The sequence below is a fragment of the Lagopus leucura genome, unplaced genomic scaffold (genome assembly GCF_019238085.1).
Source record: "Lagopus leucura isolate 7727_CA_CO unplaced genomic scaffold, USGS_WTPT01 Super-Scaffold_100017, whole genome shotgun sequence".
NCBI lineage: Eukaryota > Metazoa > Chordata > Aves > Galliformes > Phasianidae > Lagopus > Lagopus leucura.
Window position 1 is genome coordinate 10170822 of NW_024962271.1, and position 20024 is coordinate 10190845.

A 20024-nucleotide genomic window follows, 5' to 3' on the forward strand; every position below is an offset into this window, starting at 1 on the left:
CCGATAAAAATACAGCAAAGATTTTGAGTTTAGGGAAAATGACTATAGTACAAGAACAGAGAATTATACTGACTAAAGGATGCTGGTGTTGTAAAAAGTGTTGGAAAGAGGAGCTACTTGGTCTTTCTCTGTTTTCTGCTGAAATATTCCTGATTGTGTGTCATGTGGCCTCGTATGTTCAGCTAAAGTGCAAGCTTCTTGACAGCTTTATGTTTTACCAAGTCGTCTTCAAAACTAAATTTGGAGCACATTTTAACATAAATTTCAAGTGTGATTCTGCAAGGTGAAAATGTGAAAACTACTTTGCTTGCTTTTGCGACATGTTTTGTCTTACAATATTTTTTGTATCTTTTCCATGAAATATTATTTTCTGGGAGAATTTGAGCTGTAAGCCATTAAGGACAGAAGAACAGACTTCTTAGGGGATGTTTTCAGACTCCTACTCTGTTGAAATTCTCAATGTGGTGCAGTTTTCCTTTCTGTGAGGATCTCTTGTTCATCATTTCAGTAAAGAGAAGTAGCTGCCAACTGGGGAAAAAAGGATGGCATTCAGTACTCCAGAGATTTTCATGTTTCTCATCTTGATTTCATACTATAGCAAGGCTGCATTATGAAGCTGGACTTCATGGTGGAAGGTGTGCTGCTAGCAGGTGCAAGGAGGTGGTGCTTCCCCTTTCCTCAGTACCAGTAGGTATGGAGTGCTGTGTCCATTTCTGGGCTCTTCAGTGCAAGACAGATGTCAACATGCTGGTTTGAGTCTAGCAAATGGATGTGAAGGTTGAGTATTTGGAGCACCTAATGTCTGGTGCTCTTCAGTATGGGAAAAGAGAAGGCTTGGAGAGATGTTACCAAAATATGTAAATACTTGATGGGAGGATGAAAAGATGAATCCAGACTCAATGTTGTGATGCCCAACAAAGGGAGAAGTGTCAGTGGGCGAAACTGGGATAACAGTTTCTGTTTAAGCAGGAAGAAAATCTATGAGTGTGGCCAAATGCTGGAGTAGACTGGCTAGTGAGCAAGTGGAACAAGGCTTGAGATGCTCAAAATCCAATTGATGATGCAGCATACTTTGGTTGATCCTGTTTTGAGCTGGGTTTTTATACTAGGCTTCTCTAGACATCCCTTCCAACTGACTGATAAAACACATCACTAGAGTTAATAACAGAATTGACACTAATTTACTAGAGCATGTATATGATGACAGCATGGAAAAAGTCACATTAATGTTTGAAGTATTTGCATTGTCATCTCTTCATACTGCTTTAGTTTGAACTTTTTATAATTTCCAAATATCTGCCCATCTTTTAAACAGGCAAGAAATCTGTCTTAAATTATTTATGCTACAATAGCATTCGTGAGAAAGGTGTGAGGAGTTGGCATCGTTCCTATAAAGAAATAGCAGCATTTTATATCAGATATTGTGCTTCTGTCATTTTAACCTGTGAAGAAAAAGCTAAAATGTCCCTGAAACATAGAAATCTAGTATGTCTGAAGCAACTTATTTTTCATGAATAGGACTAGATGTCACAGGCAAATTAAACACTTAATGAAACAAGCTGACTATTCAATATATATTAATTGTGACCTCTTTTGTGAGCTAAGGTTAAGACTTTGAAAAAATGCTTGAATATTTTATCCTGAATTGCATGCGTTAAAAGAAATGGGAAGCGTACTTTCTTCTACATCAGTATTCATAGAATCTGGTTTTTTGTTGTTGTTTGTTTTTTTTTTTTAATTTAGCTGTTGTCACGTCTTGTCAGTTAATTTCCTGTAGGCTACTTTCCTGGAAAGCTACTTTGCTATTTTTTTCCCTTCTTGTTTTTCATGTAGCCACTACGAATAAAAAATAATTATTCATTTAAAATGCATTGGTATTTGCTTTGCAATAACAATTGTACTTTAAAAGATTTTTAATTACTATTGGAATTAAATGAGAAAGATCATGAAATACTCACTCTAAGCACTACTTGCGCCACCTGGTGTTGGACATTTTAATATCAATGCTACATTAACCTGCAGTGTGTTGCTCAACTAGTTAGTCTGCCACACAAATAAAAGACTTCAGACTACAGGTTCTTCCACATTGTGCTAGCCCTAAATAAGAAGTAAAACTCTTGTAGCAGTATTAATAGTAGTAAGATCAGTTCTGTAGAGTGTGGGTTTTGTAAACCTTTTAAAGTTTGTGGGCTTTTAAAGCTGTTCCTAAAGGAGTTCTTTTGTATTGACTTACTGGAGTGTTCACTATATAGTGACACATCACCAATAAGTGCTTTATAAATACTGCTGTTGAGGCAGATGAGACTAAAGGATAGTATTCCCTGTATTTGGAGTAAAATAGTGAGGCATCCTGACTTTGAATAAAAACTGTAATTTTTATTCAAATTTGGTATCTAAAAAAAAAAAAGTTGTTTTTTTTGAAAGAGTAACAGGTTGTAAATATATACATAAAACAGTTTGTTTCTCCCTTAAAAGAGAAGGAAAAGGGAGGCTACTACTGAGCATATTTCATTGTGAAAACTGTCCAACCTAAGAACTCTGTGTGTATCACTTTGACACGGTTCATCTCATGCTTGTTGTAGGGGTTATACTGTCCTTTGCCTCCCCAGCAACCAGAAAGTGCAGAGATACCTCATGTATGCATTGTAATATCTCTTGGCAGTTCTTTCATTTCTTCATGTCCCTTTTTACAGCAGGTTTTTTGTAACAACTGGGACCTTTTTGATATTGATAAACATCTCAAATTTTATAATAGATGCCAAAGAAGAATTTTTACACACAAATTTAACAAAAAACAAGGGAATAAGTAAAAATAAACAGAGGAATATCTGCAATGTTTTTTATATCCTGTATCATTATATCCTATATCACAGTATTTTATTAGAGAGCCAACTAGATTAAAATGTAGGTTCTGCCATGCTTAGCTAATACAATCATTTCTATGAAAAACAAGATTTTTGTTTTTAACTTACGTACATTAAAGAAATCAGAACGAAGTAGAAGAGTGGGTGGTTGCTGCATACCTGTGATATGTTTCAGTCAGAGGATTTCAGAATTTCAAGCAAATGAGGTCAGTGGCTGCTTGACCTGAATTTAGACAACTGTATTAGAGAGGATATTGGTTCTGGTATATTATTTCTTGAAACATCCTCAGGGAGTATGCAGTTACGATTACTTAGTGGCTTTAAATCAATGCAGCTGAAACAATTTTTATGATACTTGGCATCTTAAAAATATTTTTGTAAACATGAAATTATGGATAAAATTTTGGCTAATGACTCTAGTTATGATGATGACCAAAACCATTAATGAACAACTGCATGTTTATGTAGCACTGATTCTGCCAAATGGATGTGTGAAGAAATAATTGCAAAGAGTTGACCAGTGTGAAAAAGATGATCTTTGTGTAGGAAGTCCTCTTTAGGATCAGGAAGTGAAATATTCTTGAGTTGGCATACAGAGTGCAGATGATGTGTTATCAAACTGTAAAAACACAGAAAAGTGTCTAAATCCAGGGCAGGTAGACTATCCAGAGTTTGTCTCTGAATGGATATGATAGAAAGCACATCATATTGCAAGATGAAGAGGAGAAAGGAAGAACAGAACTACAATGAAAGTGGGAGGAAAAGGGAATTTCAAGGCAAAATACAATACCAGAAAGGACTGAAAGTACCTTAAATGCATGCAAAGACTGCTGAACAGCTCAGAAGTTGAAGCTGGTTAGCAGTACTTTTGCAGTCAAATGATTCAGGAAAAACACAAGGGGGGGGGGCCAGTAAATAGAATCAAGAAATACTACTTAATCAAAACCATTGCAAGTGATGTTAAAGGAGGAATAAGAACAAGAGTAGGAGATTTTATACTTCGTGTTACTTATTACACCCAAATGTGAGGCAGTGCAATAAGCAGGTCTCAGAAAGAAATAGCAGAATTTGACAGGCTGTAAGAAGTGCAACGCAAGGCATTCTTGTTTCCTGTCTTTCTCCTTTTATATTGTCTCTTCATCCTTAGTACTTACTGTGTCTCTTATCTCAGTTGCCTGTTTCTTCTGTTGATCATTTCCTTTATTGCCTGCTATTTTGTATTCTTTCTGCTTGTGTTGTAGGGGTTATACCGTCCTTTGCTTCCCCAGCAGCCAGGCCTACTGCCGCATCTATCTTGTGAGCTTTTTGGCACTGGTATTCCATTCCCTCCTGTTACAGCAGCACTATTACAAGAGCTAGAAGCAAAAGCCAAAGACTTGATTTATATGCTGAAAAGGAAAATTAGCTAGCCTACTCAGCCAAACACCATCTAGGTGGTAGGGTGCATCATTTGGAAACTACAGTTCCTCAATCTATGCTAAGCCCCCATGGAGTCAACACATGCAAAAATATAGAAAGACTAGTTTGTTAGTAGCATCTTAAATTGATAGCATGAGATTGACTCTGGTTCATAAAAGAATGTAGAAAACCCAGACTCAGAGCATTTATTTTATCTGCTGGTCTGGACTCTGCAAGATTTTCAGGTCTTCTTCCATAACAGAATATTAAGTAGTTGATAAGATGTAGGCAAAATTCGCATTCATCTTAATACTACAATTTTGTCTACATAATAAAAGTGAAAAACAGGCTTAAGAACTCTACTGTCCCCCAGAGCGTGGATTTTTTAAAAGGGAAACCTCCAAAGTATTACAGAATATTAGCACACTAATTTTAGATTGCAGTCAGCAAACATTCCTTTGGAAAATGGAAAATGTTTTATCTGATAAGAGGAATACAAGAAGGTGATTCTACAGCTCTTTCAAACTGTTACTTCGTTAAAACATGGACTTATGAATGTGGTTGCATTTGACTCAGGAGAGTTATTTACTTCAAATAAGCCACAGCAATAACTGCAGTATTTTCTATGTTTTATCTCATGTTTGTTGGCTACTTTCTGGGCTTGTTTCCTTTTAGAGTAACAGTTAAATAAAAAAGGGGTCAGAGCTTACAAAAGTATGCTGAAGTTACGTGAACCTCAAACCTGTCCAGCTAGGCTCATTCATTCAGTTAAATTATGCAAAGGAAATTTTTTTCTTTCTCATTAACAGTTCCCATAAAAAGGATGATTTGGCAGCGTGCAAATTAAAGGGGAAAAAAAATATCTAGGTAGTGTGACATTGTGAGTGTTAATCAGCACAGCTGTACTGACTCTATTTCTTTAATTTCTTGTGGGCGTTTCCTGTCATGCAGAAATTCTTCTGAATTCTCATTATTTCTGTGAAATTTATCTGTTGTGAAGATCTTTTCTTGCCTAACCAGACAGGCAAGGGCTACGCTATTCTAGCCCAAGTTTCAAATCTGAACAGTGTTTGAATTTTCTTCTTAATTTTCTTAATTTTTCTTCTTTTCATTGGACCTCTCACTTCTGAGTAGAAGATGAAGTGTCTAAGTTCAGTTGTTCTTGTGAGGTCTGTTACCAACTGTAAAATGCATTTTACAATTACCATGAAAGTCCTACTCACAGCTTTAGAAATTTCCAAAAGGTCTCACACTCTCATAGTCAGTAATGTTCTGCCAGCAATTCTTGGCATCTGTTCCATGTGCTGAACTTGCATAACCAACTGGTAGCTTTTTGATCAAGCTTGGAGTGAAAAATCGGATTCTTTTGTGTGAAGAAAGAATGATTAATGATATGTGATACAGCCTAAAAAAAAACCAACAGATTTTAAAATTTCCTCTGTAAAACTAGAAGAAAAATTAGACATTAGAAACAAATGAACTTTTAAATACAATTAAGTTACATTCTGGTATAACTTCGAATAGCTTGCATAATTTTACCTTCTAGTACTTTCTAGTTAAAAGTTTCGAAGAGTTGATGATGCAAGCCAAGATGCTAGGGAAGCTAGGAATCATCAGAGTTCATGCAGCACTTGGAAGAACATACACTAAAAATAATTTAATGGGAAATAGTTGAATGAACAGTTGATTTGTGTGGTTCGTCTTATGCATAGGGAATGGACAGTGCTTCCATAGAATCTCTCACCTGGTAAGAATGCAAAATCTACATAGTTTATCAGCTGTATTGTGAAATCCTGACAGTAAGTCCTTTTATCTGCACTAGTCTTACGTATTTTTTATTCTTTCTATTAACTGATGTATAAAAATACAGGTTGGACTAATTCAAAGCAACAATTTACATATTAAAGCAGTATGCTTAAGTACTTTCTTGCAAGGGAAAACAGATTATATGTTTGTTAGGAGAAGCTCAATTTTTGTAGAGAAGAATTTGAAAAGAAAATTGACAGTTTTTTTCTTTCATTCACAGACATAGCAGTTGAGACTAGCAAGAAATAATTCCTACAGAACACCACTGCATCAAAGTCTGTAAGTTTAAACTAAAAACAATAGGAGAAAGGGAAAGTTTGATGACAGATTGAGTATCAGAACATAGCTGCAGGACCTTCACAAGCGAGGGCTTGTGAACAGTAGGGATTACCAGTAAAGGGGCAGAAGAGAAGAAAGTAAATGAACATCTTATGCAGGAGAAGAGAATTTACTTGAGAGGAAATGAAACATAAACAGGCTAGGAGTCCATACTGTATGGAAGCTTAATAGTGGATGTTGTTGCTTAGAACAGTGTTTTTAATATTTAAAGATGTATTATTTTACAATTCAGCTTTGCAGACAAATTCAAATATGTGATGAGGTTAACCTCTACAGAACTTCTCACACATACAAAACTTCTACCACAACCCCCAAGGAAGAAATATCTTCAGTTTATGCAGATTGGCAGCTGCAAAAATGACTTGTACCTCGTTCCTGACTTTTTAAAAAGACAGGATCGCTTGCATTTGCTCTCAGATAATGAGCCTCTGGAGAAGGCTAATTTCATAGAGCTTTCATAATGCTTTCACTTTTTATGTAACCAGTGTCAAAGCAGAAGTATTGGGCACCCTTCAAGGTCTTAAGACTATTGATTTGGAATAGAAGGACTGAAAATTATTGTTGATAACTGCCATCTAGTCAAAAATAAATAGTATTAGGACTGATGAGCTACTTAATGTTCTAGCAACTCTAAAACATGCAACATATCAAAGATGCACAATCTTAGTAAAAACAATCAAAATGCAAAGTGGCTTAACATTTGTATGCATCTATAAGGTCATATTTGTTATAGCTGTATTTTCTGTCTTTGTGTTAAATGACTCCCACTTTAAACTAATGGTAAATATTATTTCCAAACAATAACAGTGGGTGCAAAATAATAGAAATGTGTTTCAAATGCAAATTGGTGTATGTACAGCACTTAGATAGTATGTTCCAGTTGAAGGCTGTAAGTAGTTCACAATGCAAATTTTCAAAAATACCAAGCAGGTCAATAAGAATGAAGAAGCCATCAATTTTTAAAGGAAAAACTACTGAGCATGTGTTACATATCTATCAAGCCTTTCCAAATCTCAGGTTCTAATAAATTCTAAAGCTCTTCTAGAACATTTAAGTCTTGACGTATCTAAAAGCACTACACAGATAGGAATATAGACAGAAGCATTGTACAGACAACAGAGATTCTATTTATTTTCCTACCAGCAAAAACTAGGGGGAATTCAGCCATTATTACTTGCATTTGACATCAACCAGCTGGTGAATTAGCGTGCTTGCTGTTCCAGCTGAGCTGTTCACTCTTGTGCTGTTTATTGCTTGGCTGTCTGGTGTAAAGCAACCCAGATAAGGACTGTGTGAGGAATCCAGCAGTACTTAGGGTAGGGTGCATAGACATATTTTTCCTGCCTATTAAAGCTCAGATAATGATGATTTTGGAGAAAAAGAGAAGTGTTGATACCACTTGTCTACTTCTGAATTCTTATTTTTTAGTTGGTTTTTTTTTTTCAGTAATTAGCATAAAGGTTTGGTTGAATAAGGTTAATTTAGACAGTCATTTTATGCAGTCCCTAGCTGCAGTTTTATTATGAACAAAATGCTTTCATTTATATTGAAGTCAGCTGTAGTGCTTGTGAAAGTTAATAGTGAGAAGCGAGGCTCAAGTTTATTTGTACTGTATCTTAAAATAAATGCCTACATCCTTCAGTTGAGAACAAGGAATTTGGAATGAGATATATACGATGCAAGGGAAATCAGATCAGATCTGTGCAAAGCGGAGAATTCTAGATTAAAGATCCTGAGTTCTTTTCACTGTTTTTCTGCTGATACGCAGCATGCCTGAGGGATGGTGTTTCAGCAGCACCTTCTGATCTCAGGCCTTCAGTGTGAAGTACCTCAATCATGTTTTATGGAGCTACTGAATTCTCTTGTTCATGAAGGTGGAAGAATTAAAGCTGAGCTGTGGGAGAGGGGGATAACTTAGGTGAGTTTTATAGGTGTAAAATAAACACATTTGTGAATTGCTTGAAGACATGTCTTGCAGAAGATCAGTATTGCAAAATGATTAGTATGATCTTGTCAAAGCTTTTCAAGAGAAAGCTTTGCTATCCTTTCAATCTTTGAAAGAATATTAATGGGACTATTTATGCTTAATGTGAATGAGGTTTTTTACCTTGCAGAGCTGGGATCTAAAGCGGTGTAGATTTGTTATAGTCAATGAAAATTCCCTGAGGCCTCATTGTTGTGTCAGTCTAGCTTGAGAGAGTGGAAGCAGGAGTCTGCAGAGCTCAGATGATCAGCACAGATTTATGAGGTGGGAATCATAGGTGCTCCATACCATCTGGTATCACATGCACTATCTTGTACCACATCGCAGTGATACAGATCACCATCGGTTAGATTTGTTTTGCATTCTTCCCACAGTGTTAGTGCATAAGCTGTGTGAAGTGATGCCTAGAAACTTCAGGCTTGATTTTATGAGAAACACCAGACTGAAATTCATATTACCCCCTTTATGTGATGGTGGTGAGAGTACTACTGAAATGCTAGTTATGGGTTACATACATTTTAAGTAGGACTAAATCACATTAAAACATCAGAAGTATGCTTAGCAAAAAAGCTTAATCCAAAGAAAGCTAAGTGGTTAATTGATTGTGAGGTGTTGGTAGTGTGCACAGAGGAAGGATTTTTCTCATAGTAAGTAACTCTTCAATCTGTTAGATAAAGACGCAGCAGGAACCAGTCTTAAGAAACTGCGATTACAAGCAAGGTGCAGATTTTGACCATGTAATCAACTATTAACACACTTAGCTGTGCGGGTGGTAACTTCTCCATTTCAGTAAGTCTTTAAGTCAAGGCTGAATTCCTCTGCAGAAAACAGTGCATCTCAGATGCTGTGGACTGATGGAGAAGTTGCTAGTGAGATTCAGAGGAGGTCAGATCACGTGGCAGCTGCCCCTTCTGATCTGAAGTCTCTGAGATGCAGGCACAAAATTCTCTAAATATCTTAATTCTGGTTCATTTCTCCAGGTGTTGAGAAGTTCAGCACCTTGAGAAAAGATTTCAAAAGAGCTGTTGCTCGGGTGTCATCCTGTTCTATTTAAGCAAAAATGCAGTAAAACACTGCATAGACATCCTAATCAAGATGGGCACTGGACACGTGTTTGTGCAGTAAATTACAGGATTTTAAATCACCCATATATATATTTTTAAACCTTTCAAGAATGAACTAAGGAATTGTTTCCGATGACCACAGGGACTCGTCTGGGGGAAAAAGAAAATCTGGCCTGAAGAATAAACACGATGAGATTGGTAGATTCTCTTTAATTGAAAAGATTCAGGCTGAAAGAATCCATCAGTAAATGTGATGAGCAAATGCTTAGTGCTTTGGTTAGATTTGTGTTTGCATCCCAAACCAAGATAGCTAGAGAAGCTTAAACATTTGGAAGTTCACAAAACATTCTCTGTATTGTGTAAGTGCTCTCTTACATCAATGCTTTCTAGATATCATATTGAATGTTATATTGCATATTAAATTCTGGGTTTCTTTCCAAGTTACCTAAGGTGGCCGCTACAGGGAGAAGATATTTTTCTCAGCTGCACTTTTGTTGCATTTAATCATGGTAATTATTTCCATATATCTTGTTACCTCAGCGTTTTACAGGAGGTTGACAGAGTTGAGCTGTCACCAGACTGAATGACTCAGCGAGTTTCCGCATGCAGCTGTGCTTGTGCATTTCACGTGGTCAGTTGGTGTAAACACGTTCCTCGCTAATGCAATTTCACCTTTGTACAGGGTTACCTTTGTTCAAAGCATAGCTAATAAGTCAGTGATTAACAGGGGATTGGTTAACACAGCTCATTATGTTATGCAATTTAGATATTGTACCTCTTTTCTCCAGTGGAGGGTAGGGAAGAAAGAAAGGGGGGGAGGGGTAGGAAGAAAAAAGGAGGTGAAAGTTTCTGCTGTTTCTGAGCTCTGCTTGTTCACCTGGGCTTGCTGTAGGCCTGAGTGCTCAGAGCCGGGTCTGGTCACACAACTGAGCTGGGCACAGCAGAGCTGCAGCCGTGGCCAACGCCTCCACCGTGCTGGAAACCGCATTGCGATAAAACTCCCTAGCATTTACAGGATCCCAGGGTCTGTCCCGGCACGAAGGGAAAGCTGAGGCTGGAGCTGGCAGCACGTCCCGTGGACGCTGCTCGCCCGCCTTGGGCCGGCTCGGGGCGGGCTGCTGCCCCGGGGAGCGCAGCGCGGCACTGCACGTGCTCGCCTGCCATCTGCTGGTAGCGGCAGCCGCGGTACGGAGCTGTGCCCGCGCCGTCACCCACGGGATTTTAAAATCGGCCGTAGGGGCGGCTGTAGGCGCTGCGCCCGGCAGGGTCCCGCTGTGGGCGGGAATCCCCGCCCCGTGCCCGGCGGCGAGCGGCTCGCTGAGCCCAGCCCGAGCCCCAGCCCCAGCCCCAGCCTGAGCCTGCCGGGCGCCCGTAGCGGGGCGTGGCTCTGCGGAGCGGAGAGGCGGCCATGGCGGCGGGGAGCGCCATCCAGATCCCCAGCCGGCTGCCGCTGCTGCTCACCCATGAAGGCGTCCTGCTGCCCGGCTCGACCATGCGGACGAGCGTGGACTCGCCGCGCAACATGCAGCTGGTGCGCAGCCGGCTGCTGAAGGGCACCTCGCTGCGCAGCACCATCATTGGCGTCATCCCCAACACCAGCGACCCCACGTCCGACAGTGACGACCTGCCCTCGCTGCACAGGTGCCGCCGCCGCGCCCTGCCCTCGCGGCCCTCGGCCACGCTGCTCTCGCCTGGGCCGCGGTGGTGCCTCCGGGCCGGGGTCGCGCTGAGGGGAGCGGAGCTCTGCTCCCGGCCGGGGGAGTTCCTGTGCGTGGGACGGGGGCGGCGCCGTGCGGGTCTGCTGCTGGGCGAGTCCGAGAATGGGAGCCGGCTGGGACGGAGACGATCCGAGAAAGCGGTTCGGGGTCATTAGGGCTGTACCACTTATTAGTGATAGAAAGTCAGTTACTTTATTCAGTGAGAGTAGTGTGGAAGATACAGTTCATGTGAAGTGAAAGCCAGTTTCTGAGGGATCAACTGTGCATAAAATTAACGTGCTGTATTCCTTGTGAAACTTATATCCATCAGTAGATTTAGTAAGGTTTTGCAGTATGTTTCAATTCTGCTTAAACAGGCAGTTTGGCCAGATAAATGTGATCTAAAGCATTAGTTTTGCACGAGACAGGCAGTTTTGATAGAAAACTGTAAATTATAAAGGATCATTTTTCTATTGTGTACAGTTTGAGCAGAAATGTAGGTGTTCTGTTCCTGTTGCCTAGTAATTTATTTAGGAGAAAATCACGTTTCTCCACACATGTATGTGTTACATTACCATCATCCATTTTTCAGTTGTCTTGTTTTTTTAAAATTCAAGGTGTGGTTTCATTGATCTCTGTCACGAAGGAAGTTCTCTAAGGTTGCTGATGAGGAACAGTGATGGCCTATGAGGCTCTGTAGCTCAGTTGCTTTGTGTGAGGGGCACATGAAATGTTCTGTGGAAGGTGACAAATAATAGAAAGATTTGATCTGTTTCCAGGATTGGCACTGCTGCTTTGGCAGTTCAGGTGGTTGGTAGCAACTGGCCCAAGCCACATTATACACTGCTGGTTACGGGCCTCTGCCGGTTCCAGATCCTGCAGCTGCTGAAGGAGAAGCCGTACCCTATTGCAGAAGTTGAGCAATTGGATCGACTCGAGCAGTTTACAAATCAGCATAAGTCTGAGGAGGAACTTGGAGAGTTGTCAGAACAGTTCTACAAATATGCTGTGCAGGTAAATTGGTTTAATTCTATTCACTTTAAGTCAGTGCACTGACACATGCGCTTTGTTGCTCTTTTTTTCCTTTTTTTTTTTTTTTTCTTTTTCATTTGTTTGCTCTCCTCTCTTTGTACCTCTTACATTTTTTTTAGTGAAAGTAGGATTTCTGCTAGAAAGGTATTGTCTTTGGTATGGCTTGAGATTTCCATGTTGAGTTTGAGAATCTATGCAGTGCATTTCAGGATGAGTCTAACAGTACATGTAAATGTTACAATAACTTTATAGTAGTTCTGATGTACTGGTACCGTAAGTACATTATAGCAAAAAACAAAAGAAAGCATATTTATGTATATATACGTATATTGCTTTTGAAAAAGTATTTTTTCTGAAATTCCTGGTACATATAATGGATTTTTAAAGCTGTATACTATTAAATGGGAAAAAAGCACACCTGTATAGAATCCTTTTACAAACACATGTCCTCAGGTATAATAAATTAAGTGTTTAAAGAGGTACAGAGGAAAGAACTGGGGTGGTTTTTAATCAGGGTATTTGAAAAGTAATAGAAGATGTTGGCATTGAAAAAAGCGCTAGGAGCAGTGATGATAATTATGATCTTCTTGAGCTAGTATGAAGTCCAGAGTCTTGGTTGCCTATTCTTCTTCTATGTGCAAATATTTTTTTTTCAGAACATTTTTGGCAAAGCACGTTTAAAGATGCAGTGCTCTTAAAATCAGATACTTGATTAAATGAATTAAAAAAGAAACATCCAACAACTATGAATATTGTTCGTTGTGTGTTCCTTACAGTTGGTTGAGATGCTGGATATGTCTGTTCCTGCAGTTGCAAAGCTGAGACGTCTTCTGGACAATCTGCCTAGAGAAGCTTTGCCAGATATACTGACTTCAATCATTCGTACGTCCAACCAAGAGAAGCTTCAGGTATTATGTCCTTAAACTATTTTAAGGTGAAATGTTTGCTGCTTTTCTATAGTTATAATCACTTTTAGGGTAATTTTGACAGGTGGTGATAATATTATGCCAGAAAATATTTCTGTTACAACCAAGCAGAAATACTTAAATGTTTTCATGCTCTTGCTTCATATATCTTTCTATATGCCTTTACATGAGAATTCACTTAAAAGCTAAATGAATGTAGATGGTGTGGGGAACTGTTCATTTCATTGAGTGACAAGAGATACAGCCTGGATTTCATAGAATTGGAGAATGTTTTGGGTTGGAAGAGACCTTTAAGGTCATTTAGTTCCAGTGCCCCTACTTGTAGGAAGGTACATCTCCCACTGGACCATGTTGCTCAGAATCCTCTGCAGCCTGGCTTTGAACACCTCTAGGGTAAGGACAACCACAACTTCTCTGGGCAACCTGTTCCAGTGTCTCACACAACCCTCACAGTATAGAATTTCTTCTGGTATAAATTTAAATTAAAAAAAATATAAATTTTATGAAATATAAATTTTAATGTATAAAATATAAAATAAATACAAGTTTGGGTTGGATGTCAGGAAAAACTTCTTTACAGAAAGGGCTGTTGAACGCTGGAACAGGCTCCCCAGGGAAGTGGTTCAGTCACCATCCCTGGATGTGTTTAAAAACCGTATGGCTGTGGTGCTCAGGGACATGATTTAGCAAAGGGTTGTTAGAGTTAGGGTAGTATGGTTTGGTCATGGTTGGACTCGATGATCTTTATGGTCTTTTCCAACCTGAGTTGGGATTCTATGATTCTATGATCCTGTTGCTACCTCCCCTTACAAAAAGTCCCTCCCCAGCTTTTCTGTAGGTCTCCTTCAGGTACTAGAAGGCCATTAGAAGGTCCTCCAGGCGCCTTCTCTTCTTCAGCCTGATGAGCCCCAGCTTTCTCAGCCTGTCCTTGTAGGGAAGCTTCTCCAGCCCTCTGATCATCTTCATGGCCCTCCTCTGGGTCCACTCCATGTCCTTCTTGCACTGGGGTCTCCAGAGCTGGACATAATGCTCCAGATGGAGTCTCATGAGAACAGAGTGGAGGGCATTTCCCATTGCCATGGTAAAGATGATAAGTCTTTCTTCGAATTGTGTTGAAATCTTGCTTATTTAATGAAGCTGACAGATCATTATATTAATTTTGCTTGCTTTCGCACACTGACTTAAACAAACGTGAAAATGAAATAAAGTATAAAATACATGTTTTGTTTTCAAAAGGAAACAAGGAAAATAAGGAAAACATGCCTTATGGCATAAGGTGATGTTTTTCCGGGGGGTGTTTTCATGGAAGGAGCTCTTTTCTGAGGCTCAGTAATTGAGAAGTAAACTGCTGGTAGATGTTTTCTAGATAAAATGTAACCAAAATAATAAGACAATTGAAAGCAGAATAAAAAATTATATATTTTTTGGTACTTTTGAATTACTTTGTAGTTTTGCTGTCCAGACCTTGAAGCTAGGTTTTGTGTGCTGTATTCTTTTATTTTCTTGCTACCTCTTTTTTCCCAAACCATTTAATTTACAACTATGATCAAAAGACTGCAATGACATCCTATGTGTTCCCCTTCTCCTCAGTGATGACCTATTAATGTGAGTTTGTTGGCTTCTCATAACTCCTTGCTCTTAGATCCTAGATGCTGTTAGGCTGGAGGAAAGGTTCAAGATGACTATACCATTGCTTGTTAGACAAATTGAAGGACTGAAGCTTCTTCAGAAAACAAGAAAGCACAAACAGGATGATGATAAAAGGGTATGGACCTTTAAATCTGGGATTCTTAAGCATCATTCATAAATGTAACGATGCACTTTTAAGCAGGCTAGTGAAGGTGTGCAATTGTAATCTGTTCAAGGTTTTAACCTGTGGCCATAGGATTTAATGCTTAGGCTGTATCAGTGGAGAACCCCCAGCTTGCAACTTCAGCTGTTCAGACATCTGAAAAAGAAAACATTTTTTTTGAAGCAGCCTGGGCATCATTTATTTCATCTGAGCACTTTATGATTTCACATAAGGTTCCATTAAATAGTAATTTGATAGCCAGTTAACTTGCATGATATGTGCACACTGCAGTGAAAAGCGTGCAGTTTACTAATAACATTGAAGATGAATCATGGCTTTTGAAATACAGATAATTGATATGTGTTGTGAAATGTAGTTTGCTTAACTGTGGCAGGCTGCATCTAATTGTACATGTACAGTTTAGCAAACAAGAAATAACTGACAAATGAAAAAGAGTAAGAGAGATTACACCTCTCTGTATTTACCACCTGTAAATATTTTGCTTATCCTGCCTAATAAGATGGGCTGCAGTGCCAGCTTTTCAAAATATTGGAAGAACTTTTTCAATTTTGTTTTTGTCTTCTGTTATCTACTAGATTATGGTGGATGACAAATGTACTTAGTAAATACATACAGTAAAGTACAAATGGTAACTTTTTAAAGTAGTACCAATAACACTTTAACTATTTACTGGATTAAAATTTTCAGACTTATTCTGTTAAGTAGTTTCTCCCAAATCCTTGTATGTTTTTGTCACAGTTTCCATTAAAAGTCAAAGTATTCACTTTATTTAAAAAAAAAAAACAAACAACAAACTGGTGCTACTTACTCTCTGCCTGTTATCTGTTTCACAGGTTGTAGCTATTCGTCCGAATAGAAGAATCAATCATATTCCAAGCACTGCAGAAGATGAGGAGGAGGAGGAAGATCACGATGATGTTGTCATCCTTGAAAAAAAGATTAGAACTTCCAGTATGTCAGAACAAGCTCTTAAAGTTTGTCTTAAGGAAATAAAGAGGTAGGAGAAGTGGAAATGGTGGTTTCTTTCTTAATTTATTTTTCGGAACAAATGTTGTGTTAATGTTTTACATAATGATATATTTGTGTTGGTTGTGTTTGGAAATAATTTTTAGAATTTTATTTATGTGCTGCTATTTTGCTTTTTCTTACTTGTTGTTTTGGAACATCAGAGAGGATGACAATTTAGTCTTTTACATTTGGCTTATGAATTAATACAGCTTTAAACTGCAAGCTCTAGATCTCTATGTTATGAAGTGAATGCCTCAAAAGAAAAACAGAGGGGACAGATAACACCACAGTTGTTAATAATTAATGAGAAAAGTGGTCTGCATATTGATTCTTTTTTCCTTTCTCTGTCTTTGTGAGCGTATAACTGCTATTGGGGATGATATGATCATTAACAACCTCATCAGTGATACCATGTATTTGTGCATATGTACACGTCTATGTATTTTATATGTTTAGTGTGGTGCATGCATCTTGTATGCTGTGTGAGCTTAGAAGTGTGATGCTTGTTTTTTTTCTGCCAATGTCATACAAATAAGCTATCATTATGCAAAGACAAATCTTGTCATTGATGTAACAGTGACTTACTTTTTTAGTAATACAGATGTTGGAAAGTAAAAGGGTTTGCTAAGTATAGCTTTTTTTAGTGCAAGAGAGTGTCTTAGTTTGCTGTTAGTTCCCCACTAGCCTTATTACTTCTATGCATTTACTTCCAGATTAAAGAAGATGCCTCAGTCGATGCCAGAATATGCTTTAACACGAAATTACTTGGAGCTTATGGTAGAATTGCCATGGAACAAGAGTACGAAAGGTAGACCCTTCTATAATCGTTGTCTGTCTCTTGCGCAGGCATGTTAGGACGAGTAGCTGCGATGTAAAGACAGAAGAATGTACTTAGTTCTCTCTCCCAGTTTTTTTTGCATTGTCTCATAGTAAAATGCTATTAGTGGTATCAAGTAATGCAGTTTATCATGTTTAAATAAAGATCTGTGTACTGAATAGCCCATGTAGCTCGGTTGCACAGCCAGAAACACGAGTTAAACAAGCAATATCTACACAATAAAATGGTGGTGTTGTTACTTGCAATCCTGTGCTGTTGCATACTTTGTTATTCTAAAAACTGGAATATGGTTACATCACAGTGCAACAGGTATGTTTTTGAAGAGGTTATGTTGTATTTGCTAGTCTTTATGGCAGTCAAGACCTCTGTATATTTACAGCTTTTTTGTTTTTGCTAACTGCATTTCATGTATGATTAATTGCATCATGTCGTATTGCTATGGCAATACAGTGAAACCATGGTTAAAAAAAGATCCATACTGTGCTTCTCAAAATGTTTTTTTACTGTCCTGAAACACTGGAATTGTTTTCCCATAAATTTTTTTTTATTAGTCTCAAACACGACTATTTTATAATCACAGTCTGTTAAAACTGTGGATGCAATAGGAAAAAAGAAGTATCATCTCAAGTTTTTACCATTGTTTTCAAAAACTTTGAGCAGAAATTGATATAAATGTAGGAGTGAGATACAAAAATGGAGATCAGGAAATTATAGACCAACACGAATTGATTCAATGGGCAGAAATGCTTCCCAGGAGTGTTCTGAAGAATGAAGCTTTTGGATGGCATTTAAAACAATCTGCTTTATAAAGAATATGCACCAGCAGAAACATCTGTCTGTTTTTTGCTTTCTTAGTGTGCACGGTGACAAATGTTGACCTTTTTGAATTAGAGCCTAGCATGTTCACCAGTCTACTTACAGATATTTTCTTTAATGACTGAATGGTAAAAAGATCTGCCTACGTGTGTCAGTATTACTCAAAAAAACACAGAATGGGTAAAGTGTTTGTTGACTCTCGTGTCCTCTCACAGGAGTTTGCTCTTCAGTCTTGCAGAATTATGCAAAGTTGTGGTTTGAAGGTTTTTTCTGGAAACAAAGTTGGAAAAATTATATTCATATACAAGAGTGATGCTTTGGGCTCCATGGGAAGAGAGAATAAAAATGTACATGAATGGAAAAAGGAGAAATACAATTAAAAAGACCTGGAAAATTATTATCATTAATTAGTTTTTTATTCAGTGATTCATTGCAAAGAATGACATAGTTGATGATGGGAATTTCATAGCAGCTGTCCATAAATGAAATATGCACAGTTACTGGGATGAAGGGTTTGTATCTGCAGTGAAGCTGAAGGGTAGGTCTGTGCAGAGTTGATTGACTTCATTGTTTTCTGCTTTCTCTTCTATGTCATAGAGCAGAGACAGCTGCTTTGTGCCAGAAATTTGTGCTCTGTCTAATGCACTAGTTAAAGTCCTTTTATTATGCATGACAATTTATCTCCAATTATGGCAATTGTAAAAACCGAATTTTTCCAGTCCTAGTATCAACTGGGTATTTTGCACAGTGCAGTCACTTCAAGTGTATAGCTAGCAAAGCCCGCCATTCAAGCCTTGTGAGGTAGTAACACACTATAGCGTAAATAAGGGAGATGAAGACATAGGTTGAATTTATCTTCTGAAAAGACCTTATGGCTTCAGGTTCAGTTCTGTGAGATGACAAATGCTGGAAAATGTGCGTGTTGTTCAGCTGCTGTTCCAGGACAGATATTAAGTTCATTTGATCCAGATTTTAAATCTGTGACACAGTAAAAAGATGTTTCCATTTTTGTTGTTAATTCTCTTATCCATAGAGTGATCTCTCCAGTTTGTGTTTAGTTTTCTTCTTAAAAAAATAAGGCTTATAATTACCTTAGCAAAATGTTGTGTGGAATATAAATGTGAGCATTGGGTGAATTATGTTGATGAACACGTGAAAATGTATGAATTTCTGTTGCGCAGTAGGATTGTTTCCATTTCTGAAGATAAATGCGCTGATATTCTTTCTGTTGTTAATGATTGATAGATCGCCTTGAAATTCGTGCAGCTCGAATTCTTCTGGATAATGATCATTATGCTATGGAAAAGTTGAAGAAAAGAGTTTTGGAGTACTTAGCTGTCAGGCAGCTAAAAAACAACCTCAAGGGACCCATTCTTTGTTTTGTGGGACCCCCAGGAGTTGGCAAAACCAGTGTGGGAAGATCAATTGCAAAGACTTTGGGTCGAGAATTCCACAGAATTGCTTTAGGAGGTGTCTGTGATCAATCTGATATCCGAGGCCATAGGTATGTATTTCCCTTTTTATTACGTGTAATTTATTATTTTATTACAGAACACACTGATTATTTTTGTTGTTCACATGATGCGGAGGAGTTCTACTTATTTTGAATACTGTTATCACTCACTGTTTCTCTTTGGTATTCAGTGGTATTATTCAGGAGAGAATTTTAATAATGAGAGCGGGCATTCACTGTTGACACTTGTTCTTTGTTCTTTTCTGCTACTGCCTTTTTATTCTAAGTGGAGTATGGAATAATCATACCTGGATCTCGAACTGTGGCAAGATCCATGACCCGTGAACTTCATATGCTTGGGATAATTAAAGCTGCCTTTATATTTCTAAGTTATTTATAATCTTCAGGTTCCTTAGGCCCTTTTTTTTTTTTTTTTACTTGCATCTCTTTATACATCTACTTCTCAGTTTTCTAGATGATTTTCTTAAATCAACCAGTTTCCCATACTCTGCTGGAAGAATAATGAATAGATAATGTTGGTAAGTAACTGCTAAACATCAGTGCAGCATTTTTTGGTTCCATTAAGTACATCTAATGATCTGTAGAACCATGTGATTTCTCCTTACAACAGCTGGTAAATTACTGCAAATTAAAACTATTAGTTTTTTGATGCTATGTAAGCAGTTAATTTTGCCCAATGGCTGTGCTAGTGGCCTGAACTGTCAGAATGCACTACCAGTGTTGTTCCAGTTCCAAATTCACTCCTTTTTATTTTCATGACATAAAATACACCTTGGAATTTTTACCACTTCACTATTAATTTAAATGAAAAGTTAAATGTCTAACAAAAATTCATTTTGTGGTGTCAGATTTTCCAGTGTGTAAGCTAGTTTAGCATGTGAGTATATTAGAGTACTGCAAATTCACAGTCTCTACTAACAGGAATGCAGATGACTTAGTGGGAAATGTACTGAAATTCTTGTGTG

At 38.1% G+C, this 20024-nt stretch overlaps 1 protein-coding gene across 3 annotated transcripts in view; it reads left to right on the forward strand.

Annotated features, from left to right (window-relative positions):
* Positions 1–10824: 10824 nt before the first annotated feature.
* Positions 10825–20024, forward strand: part of LONP2 (lon peptidase 2, peroxisomal) — a 41405-nt gene continuing 32205 nt past the window's right edge. For 2 of the 3 annotated variants that reach the window (XR_006180245.1, XM_042877247.1), the window contains exons 1-7: positions 10825–11096; positions 11932–12166; positions 12961–13092; positions 14753–14875; positions 15757–15920; positions 16645–16739; positions 18831–19089. Coding sequence is in view for 2 of the 3 variants with exons in the window: in XM_042877247.1 (XP_042733181.1) it covers positions 10864–11096; positions 11932–12166; positions 12961–13092; positions 14753–14875; positions 15757–15920; positions 16645–16739; positions 18831–19089 (1241 nt within the window). In the remaining variant the exon portion in view is untranslated. Of the gene's footprint in view, positions 11097–11260; positions 11314–11931; positions 12167–12960; positions 13093–14752; positions 14876–15756; positions 15921–16644; positions 16740–18830; positions 19090–20024 lie in introns of those variants that run through there. The other variant, XM_042877249.1, reaches the window with a different exon arrangement.